This window comes from Mytilus galloprovincialis, chromosome 11 (assembly GCF_965363235.1).
Source record: "Mytilus galloprovincialis chromosome 11, xbMytGall1.hap1.1, whole genome shotgun sequence".
NCBI lineage: Eukaryota > Metazoa > Mollusca > Bivalvia > Mytilida > Mytilidae > Mytilus > Mytilus galloprovincialis.
In genome coordinates this window covers 60,722,531-60,732,850 of record NC_134848.1, presented here as the reverse complement: position 1 = coordinate 60,732,850, position 10,320 = coordinate 60,722,531, and the positions used below count along the sequence as shown (strand labels likewise).

The following is a 10,320-nucleotide window of genomic DNA, read 5'->3' as shown; positions in this document are numbered from 1 at the left end:
CTAATTTGTTTGGGGGAATGTACAGCTATTTGATTATTCTTAAATTGATGTAAATACTAAAGTGAATACATAGAAATGAATATGGGAACCTGCAAATATAATGTTAAACGTGTTTTAAATAAAAGATGTTGATGTCAAATAAAAAAACTAGAACATTGTAAACTAGAACTTTAACCGATTTCGCAATTTCTCTAAATTCTTAGTTTATGAATATAAGGCTTTCTTTGTTCTTTTCTATCCTGAACGTTCTGGTTATTTCAAATCAGCTAAAACACAAGTTAAAGCAAAGTATGTTGCACTGGTAGTGTAAATCATTATAATGAAAGAAAACGAGAGTTGTCTGTGAAGATAACGTTTACAATTTGGATGGTAACACTAATTTCTTTAAAGGTATGTATTGAATATTGCTTACTAAGTGAAATAAACTTCATATATTTTTTCACTGAGGTAACTGCAAAATCCAAGAAAAAAATCATTTGCAAAATAACATTTTGCATAAACCTAGAAAGATTTTTGTTAGAGAGCCTTTGAGATGAAAAAACGTGTGGACGAATAGTAGGCGATGTTGATAAAAAAAAACCTGTTCAATTATTTACAAATATTCTATCAAAATTTATATTAATATTTTAGATTTAGCCAAAAACTGGTACATGCTATATTTACGCATCTTATTACGTTGTTTTTTTATTCGGAAACTAATGTGTCGTTCTTCCGTACATGTAAACTACATTGTAACAGGAAAATACTGTATTACGAATAGACAGTGATTAATCTACGTGAAAGTATTCTTTAACATAAAGATGAAGATGCATGGTGTGATAAGAATACGAGGTAGGTCAGGCATCAATAATTAAAAGAAAAAAAACAATATTGAGAAAATAAAAACAAGCACAAATAAAACACAAACATTATTTTTGTTTATTGTTTCGTTAAATAGCTGTATTACAGAAGTCAACCTTGTATCTCCTTTTTGAAAGATCTTAACAGTTGCAGGGCAGGCACATGTATTTGTTTGTTACTATATACAGTAGTATATAAAATAACATATGCTACATGTAAATGAAGTTCTTATGGGTTTAAACTTCTTCTTTATAGCTGTACATGTCCCTTTGTTAATCCCTTGTAGTACATCCTGGATGTACATGTGTTAAAACTTTTAAAATTTGCAAGCCATTTTTTAAGATAAGTTTGTATGCACATTTTTTTACATTTTGGTAACTGTGTCTCATTGATCATGAACTTACAACTAACATCATCATTTATATATATGTGCAGAAACGATTGCACATTTATTACTTGAAATATCGTAACTACAGATAGCAGTTGCTGGCCGAACAATGTATGACCTCGGTAACACGTACACAGATTAAGAAATGGCACACCCTTGATTTAATGTCCAAGGATCTAAATATATATAACATGTATTTTCTAAATCTGTCAAAATGGAATATGGAGACGTTATAGTTTTTAACGTGGATCTACCTGTCCAGTTTTCTCATTCATGTTCAATAGCAGAGAGAATTGACTCTTTACATGGCGTGTGAACTTGTACACATTTTGATTAGAGGCTAAATTATGTCTGCCTCTGGGTGTGGGATTTTCTCTATTTTTTGAAAACCCTTCGGTGGCCTAGAGCTGCTTTTGCTTCTTGGTTCTAGTTGTTGTCTCTTTGACACATTCCTCGCTTTCATTTTTAACTTTATTCACACCTTCTGTTAAGGATAAATCCAAAAGACATTCTTGAAAATGTAATAAGCATCGAACAATGATAATTTTTTTTTAAACAACATGTAATAAATTTCATGCGTCCGACGCGCCTTTATTGATTCACTTTGAACATGAATGCTCAAAGTCAAATATTCGGAAGCCAAGAATGTATCAAAAACTAAACAGTTTAAGAGCTATATGATCGAAAAGGACATTGGTATAGGAGCTGCCGACCATATAGATACAGTATTCAAGTCTTCCAATTGTTTTACATATATTTTATGACTGTTTTGCTCTTCACAGTTTATGTAACACTGTAGAATATTTCATTGTTAGAATAATTTCCACCATGTATTTTAAATTTTTTAGAGATGTTGCTGCTCACAATCATCTTGGTAATAGCCTCCGCAAATGCTGATATATGTCTTACGGAGTCAAAACAACAACAGTGGAGAACTAATTTAGAATACATAGAACAAACAGTAAAAGATTTAGAAGTAGACCTCCAAGGTAATTAGGTTCTTTAATTTTAGAACATATCATAATTTTTCGTGGAACTTATATCTATAAACCAGTAAGTGCCTTTATTATAAATGTTACGATTATGTCCAGACGGATTTTTTACAACATAGGTTCCTAAATTGTTGGGTGTAGAAAGCAAACAATACTGAATTCTAACATTTTCACATGTAACTATCGATTCCTTTTCTTCTTCATTAGATAAGGACAGCTCCTGTAAGTCAGAATGGGAACAGTTCAAAGGTCACTGCTATTATTTTAGCGATGACCAGAGGTCCTGGTTTGAAGCAGAGGTATGTCTATCATGTCTTTTGTTTAACACAACAGTCAGTTGTTGTATTGTATATGTTTCTTAACTAGTTTGAAAACGTGTGTTTCTCTTTGTTTTGTAAATGTGTATCAAATGACTGATATAAATAACTTCAGGAAATGAGAGGGCCTATACGTGATATTGACAGAATATTGCGTGTTAAGAATTTGTTTCACTGAAAGGGTGAATATTCTGCTTAGTCATCCCAAAAATGTATCGATAGTATAGTAAATCAAACTTTATATACAGTATGATAATACGCTTCAAATATTCTTGAAGTATTGTTGTTGCTTTACTATATAGTAATATTGTTCTGACTTGGAGGCACTCGACGTAGTAACGGGGAAGCAATTACGGTGCTAACATAAAATGTATTTTTTTTTTGTGACGCCAAACTATCCATACTTGAAACAATACATTCTTCGACTGATTTTAACAATTCTTAATATGAAGGTATAGCATGAGTGTCAAAATGACAACTTAACATCCAATTCACAATGTACGAAAAGAAAACACTTATAGGTTAATGTACAGCCTTTAACAGGGGCCCTCATTTTAAAATACATGTACTTGATTCAGTATTGAGATTATTAAAACAAACAGTGATTTTTCAAAAATCGGACAAACATTTTTTTTTAGCTTCATGTTATAGAAATGAATCATTTGCAAACTTTTGAAACACAAACCAAGAGTCAATTTATGTAGAGACGATTAAATGAATGTATTATCAAAACTCGGCTTTGATTACATTTGTGTATCTTGAAAAAAACAAGTTAAGTAAGTCTATTCAAAGAATAAATGTATCTTGTTTACAAATGTAAATGTCCAAAAGTTCGACAAATTTATTTTCAAAAGTAGAACAAAAAGTATTATTCTTTATTACATATTATTTGAATTGGCTACGTAAAAATAGTGTGCATACAAATTTTATTCAAAACATTACCGTGGGATCAAAATTGTATGGTATGCCCTTAGTATTAAACTCTTGATGCATATATCACATATTTATTTTCAAAATCGATACTTTTGAATTTCAGAGATACTGCAGGTCCCAAAATGCATTCCTTGCATACATAAGAGATGTTACTGAAAACAATTGGATACAGTTCAACCTGAGCAACATGAATAGTAATATAAATATTGAATAATCAAGAATGAAGGAATATGTATATCATTAGAAACAAAATAACGGAATAACATAGAAATAGAAATAATTAGATGTGTTACAGTTGCAAAACAGACTATCAACAATAATGTTATGATGTTGTTATATACAGTTACTAGATGCTCTTTCATCACACAACCTTCAAATTCAATACGTGTGTCCATTATTTTAAATGCCAGAAGAGTTAAGTTGGTTAAAATTTAAAAAAAAAGTTAAATTAAGATAAACAAGTTTAAATACCTGTTTAGGCATACCAATCTGTTGTACTCTCTCTCTCTCTCTCTCTCTCTCTCTCTCTCTCTCTCTCTCTCACACACACACATACACACACACACACACATACATACTTACACATATGTCTACTGCAGGTACTGATCTTTACTGGATTGGAGCAACAGATAGTGAAACAGGAATTTGGATCTGGTCATACGATTATGTACCTTTAACCTACTCTAATTGGAATACCGGAGAACCAAATAACCACAGAGATCAAGGCGAAAACTGTTGCCACATGTATGGCATGTATGACAATGGTAAATGGAATGATATTATGTGCAGTCGAAAGGCAAGATTTGTTTGCAAGCGACCTATGGTAAGTTATGAAAATAAACAAATTGCAATTTGTCATTTTAGTCCACACTCTCCTTTCATTTGTATGTGTGTATGTTCAAGGTTATAAAAATTGGATTAAGATGAGATTCAAGTTCAAGCAAAAGCAATTGTCCATCTAGTTTATCCTTAATGTATATGTCGATAAAGTTTAGTTGCGGTACCTTCATTTCATGACTCTTTATTGTGTTAATGTTTTAAAATGTATTGTTCCTAATCTTAAATTCTCAAATATCTTCTACAGTCAGTTTCATATCTTATAACGTAATATTCGATTCGGTTCAGCATTAACGGAAGTGCGTTGTACATTATGTCATGATAGATCTGCGTATTTATTGACCATTTTGGACCAATTGATCAAATAATTTTATGCATTAATTATTAGGTACTATCCAACATAACAACATATAAAACAAGATAAACAAATTGAATTTCAAACTTATTTGGAACCCGAGATAACAATATAACAAGTAATCCGCTTTTTTTTTAAATTTGTAGAATAGCCACTGTGATCAGCATTAAATGGAGAAGAAATACTTTCAGGAAATTGATAGTTTTATGGGTTATACAAATACAAGTAAAAACAACATAATTGTCATTTAAATTGCTGTATAACATGTACAGTTTTGACCTTTTCAAGGAAATGTGGCCAGACAAAAGATAGAACATATTTATTTTAAATAATTCGTTAAAACCTGAATTTAACTAAAAAAAATTGTGGTAAATTTATCATTAAAAAAATGAATAGAAAACAGTGTATGCCTTATTAATAAAGTTCGTTTCATAATCACTTACAACGAATTTGTATTGTTCATACACTGTAACATTTGTTCTTACTTCATGAATATTCAAGTTTATATCAAACTATGAGGTGCATTATATTTTACACTATAAGTGATCCGTAGGGAATTTCGTGTTCCTAAGTCTTTGATTGTCTATGTTGTGCCTTGTGTACTGTTGTTTGTCTGTTGGTCTTTTATCCTTTTTTAGCCATGGCGTTGTCAGTTTATTTTCGATTTATGAGTTTGACTGTCCCTCTTTTCAACCAAACGCATAATGAAAGAAAAGAAAAGATGATATTTGGTGGTGTACAGTAGTCATAATTGGATGACTACTTTGCTGCATGAATAGATTGAGTCCAAAATAGGCATATATAGTCTAGTAGTAATGCGCGTTCTACCAAATGTAAAATGTGTTTTCAAATTTTATTTTTAAACTGAAAGTGTGATAATCAATTTATCAAAATATAGATATAAAATTGAGAAAGGAAATGGGGAATGTGTCAAAGGGACAACAACCCGACCAAAGAGCAAATACCAGCCAAACGCAACTATTTGTCTTCAATGTAGCGAGAAAATCCCGCACCAGTTGGTATGCTTCACCCGTCCCCTACAGAAATGCATATTGTAGTTCAGTGACAATGGACGTCATACCAATTTGAAAAATATATATAAAAAAAAAAAAAAAAATAAAAAAATAAACAGGCCAGAGGTTCAGGACTTGGGATAGGCGCAAAATGCTGCAGGTAAAACATTTTTGAGATATGGTTATCTCCGATATTCTAGATGGATATGTTTTCAATAAATGTCAAATATCAATAGCTTGAGTCACATGACTACAGTACAATTTCGATAAATTATAAAGTAAAATCACAAAAATACTGAACCTAGAGGAAAGTCAATTCGGAAAGTCCATCATCAGAAAAAAACAAAACACATCAAAAACGAATGGACAAGATCTGTCATATTCCTGACTGATTCCTGGTACAGGCATTCTCAAATGTAGAAAATGGTGGATTAAACCTGGTTTTATAGCGCTAACCCTGTCACTTTGATGACAGTCTCATCAAATTCAGTTATATTTACAATGATGCGTGAACTAAACCGACACAATAGATAAAATAATCAAAATATGGGTACAGCAGTCATCATCGTGTAACAATTTTAAAAGGAACAATTTAACAGAGCACAAATACATCTATCTACAAACACATTCTTTGATTTGAGTGTCTGACGTCAGAATCAGTAGTCCAAAAGTTATATAGAATTGATAAGAATCCACAAATAGTTAATTCCACTACGCGATTGAATGATTTTGACGTTTGAAGTTCAACGTATTTTTTAATTCATAATAGAAATATATCATAATGACATAAAATAGAACAATATCATACTGACGGGATTTTCAAGTTACAGAGTCACGTTATTAGTTTATCTAAATCACAAATTGAATATAGTTGTGAATTGTCTTTCAGATACTTTCAAATCGCCGGAATTCTTGTTGATAGGGATAAAGTGTTGTCAAAAAATTCAAATCAAATTGTTCGCCATCTTCTATAATTTATAGAACAGTACTGTATTTGTTTCGTATTGATCTGCTAATATCTATACCTCCGAGAAAATAGAAAACATAATTGAACCAACGCTTATACATTGTATCTCATATACGATACATTTCGATGCAACAATCACAAGATATAATATAACCTACAAATTCATTCAAAACATATATATATATAGACTGCAATTTCAATAATTTTCCAATAAAGAGTTCACTTATTTGTGTAGTTTTTAATTCAGTACGTGATATCAGAGTCTAAAAAAAGATCGCATATGATGTTGGATGGTAAACCGGGCACATTGGTTTTTATAGGGACTTGGGGTCTTGTTTTTTATTGGGTTGATTAATTTTTGTGTTGCTAAGATATTTGCAATAATTTATAAAAAGTCGTTGTCTCGTCTTTTTTCATCCGGCAAGTTTTGTATAAAATTGAGAATGGAAATGGGGAATGTGTCAAAGAGACAACAACACGACCAAAGAAAAAACAACAGCAGAAGGTCACCAAAAGGTCTTCAATGTAGCGAGAAATTCCCGCACCCGGAGGCGTCTTTCAACTGGCTCTAAACAAATATATACTTGTTCAGTGATAATGAACGCCATACTAATTTCCAAATTGTACACAAGAAACTAAAATTAAAATAATACAAGACTAACTAAGGCCAGAGGCTGCTGACTTGGGACAGGCGCAAACATGCAGGCGGGGTTAAACATATTTCTCCAACCGAATTTGTTGTATCGTTCCTTCAATTTCACAGTACGATCAATTGACATATAGTTTAGTTTAAACATATTTATTTATAGTGGATTGGGAAACAAGTTTTTTGCATTTTTTATTAATCCCTTTCCACATTGCGGTGCGAGTGCTGCCTTGTAGCGGCATTAGCCTGCTCTTTTTCGAAATCTACAAGGGTGTCTTTAACGTGCAAGAGATATGACTCTCTCTTAACACGGGTCAGCCATTTGTCGTCCCCTTCCGACGGACTATCATCGTTTCCTCAAGACCATACTCGCAAATGGTGTCAAGGGAGAGCCGAAAATTAAGTCCCTGAAATTTTCATCCCGGACGGGAATCGAACCAGGAACCTTTGTGTTAGTCGTCCGATGCACTAACTACTACACCACGGATCTCATATAGATTGTAGATCCAATCCCTAATTTAAAACACATTTGCTGTAGTTTAACTGTTATCTATACCGGGTTTAGAGTTTGATTTTGTGAACATTAAAAAAAACCGGATACAAGTTTAATAAAAAAAAAAAAAGGGTTATGAAATTTTAATTTAAATAATAGTAAATAACGGCGTTAGTTCCCATTAATTTTTAATTCAACCGATCCGTATTTTAAAATACCATAATAGGAAAAGAAAAATCATGGTATCTTTGTGTAGCGTTATTCGTGTTGACCTATAGCAAATGTAAATTTCAGGTGCTTGATTGTCATGTTTTCACCACCGCCTGATTTATACAGTATACATTGGCAAATAAATTTCATAGTTGCAACATCCAAATGTACTTATACGAAATGAGTGCTTCTTTTTGTAATTTTGCATGGTTATCAAAGCGTACATATTGCTAACGTGTTTAGTATTAAGTGCTTCTGATTGGCAAAATTGAACTAATTATATTAAAAACTCGTTTAAATGTCTATACTATTGGTTTCTGCTGTAAATAGTTAATTTTTTTTTTTAAATCGCTAATTACTGTCTCCCATAATATTTTCTTTTCAATTAATAATTAAAAGCCTTTTCTTTGAGAGTCATCACTCATAAAAATGATTCAATATTCCACTCATTTATTAATTGTCACACAATGTCTATCATTAAAACTACAAAGTCAATTTCACTATTTCAATTTCAAAAACATGAAAAAGATAAGTACAAAAATTGTACAGATATCGATATAATCGAATTTTCCTAATTTCATGGAAAATTGTAAAATTAATAGTTATTTCATATTTTGAAACGTCTCAATCTTTGCATTCTATAAGTGCATAAAATTATCTGTTTTTTTAAAAAAAACACTGATCGAAAATACAACATAATTTAAATGTGTTCAATACAACTACAACAAGCCTGATCACTGTAATTTAGTTATGTTTCTCTAAGCATTTTCCTTATTTGTATATGGCTATATATATCATATACAGAAAATGATTTAATAATATGCCATCTTTCATTATATACAATGCATTCAAGAGTGTGATAACTCTATAAATTAAACACAAATCTATGTAAACTGTGGAACAAATATCATGTTTACCTATTATGTCTGGTTGTCAATATAATGGAATTTGATGCTACTGTCATACAAGTGAGAGGTTTATCTGGCTTTAAAAGCAGGTTTAATCCACCATTTTCTGCATAAGAAAATGTCTGTACCAAGTCAGGAATACGACAGTTGTAATCCATTCGTTTGATGTTTTGAGCTTTTGATTTTGAAATTTGATTAGGGACTTTCCGTTTTGAATTTTCCTCGGAAATCAATATCTTTTTTTATTTTACTTTTTTATACATATTAGTGGACTTTGCAATGACTTTTAATTTGTATTTTGTATAAGGTCACGTCAGTTTATTCTTTTCGGTTAACACCGGGTTAAAATGATGAACGTGTATCAACCTCTACGAAAGGTTTAATCGACAAAGACATCAAAACACACTTATGCGCCAACAATTTATCAGACAATCTGACGTTAAAATTATCAGAATGTATTAGCCTGCACGAAAGGTTTAACAGACATTAGCATCTAAACACACTCATATTACACTAAATATTCCATAGACAACATGAGTATACAGTGTGACGCCTTTTTTTAATATAAAATCATTCTACGGAACAAACTACACATGTTAATACTTTTGAAAAAAATACTTTTTTCTTTTGAAATTTTATAGTACTAAAATCAGACAAGGCAGCAGATGCAATGCAAAGATGTATAGTTTAGCTTTGTTGTGCTATCTTGCTACGTTCAGTCAGTAATTCATTACCGCTTCTTTCAATTTATTCAGTATAATGTGTGTTTATAATGTTGAAACATATAACTTACTTTAGTGCGATACAATTAATGTCAATCAAAGTCACATTGATGCAACCTGTCTGTGAATAGTTGTCATCATCTTTTTACACAGTATGCAAAAACTCGTGATGAAGGTTCAATTATATTTATATATTAACTCAAACTACTTAATACTAGTAATCGGTGATGTATGTTTAGAGGGGTAGACAAAAACATAATGGACTTGAAATAACATTCATTTGATAATTTTTTTGAATTCTGGAACACCAGGACATAAAACAGAATTTTATTGATTACAGGCGACTGATGAAGCTGTTGCAATATTTTAATCCTGATCGTTCAGCTTTCAAGATTTGTAAACTTGGCTTGTAAATATAAAGCTACAATAACCATTCCCGAACATATTTATATGTTATCAACTAGAGTTTAGGTGGGCCTCTAGTTACTCAGTATTCCAGTTTTATATTTTGTTTTTGATGTGTACATTTTCGTTTTCTATTTATTATATGCAACTTTGTTTCTCTTATTCCCATTTTTTTTCGCAAATACTTTGTCATAGGTAGAAACGAATATGATTGATAGATGTCGATAAAAAAAACGTATAGACATAAAAAAAACATCAAGACATGTATACTTTTTTCAAGATATGAATAGCCCT

General features: G+C 31.2%; 1 protein-coding gene across 1 annotated transcript; it reads left to right on the top strand.

Moving 5' to 3' along the window:
* Positions 1–690: 690 nt before the first annotated feature.
* Positions 691–5,107, top strand: LOC143052525 (perlucin-like protein). Its single transcript, XM_076225571.1, has 6 exons — positions 691–831; positions 2,077–2,217; positions 2,428–2,519; positions 3,574–3,664; positions 4,070–4,293; positions 4,809–5,107. Exons 1-6 carry the CDS (start codon positions 801–803, stop codon positions 4,830–4,832), a joined length of 603 nt encoding a protein of 200 aa, XP_076081686.1. The 5' UTR covers positions 691–800; the 3' UTR covers positions 4,833–5,107.
* Positions 5,108–10,320: the final 5,213 nt, after the last annotated feature.

Bases quoted from the DNA above. Each gene is read 5' to 3' on its own strand.
- LOC143052525 (XM_076225571.1), top strand. From the start codon at position 801: ATGAAGATGCATGGTGTGATAAGAATACGAG. The intron at 3,665-4,069 runs GTAATATAAATA...TGTCTACTGCAG, and splicing joins CAACCTGAGCAACATGAATA to GTACTGATCTTTACTGGATT. The intron at 4,294-4,808 runs GTAAGTTATGAA...TTAAATTTGTAG, and splicing joins TTGTTTGCAAGCGACCTATG to AATAGCCACTGTGATCAGCA.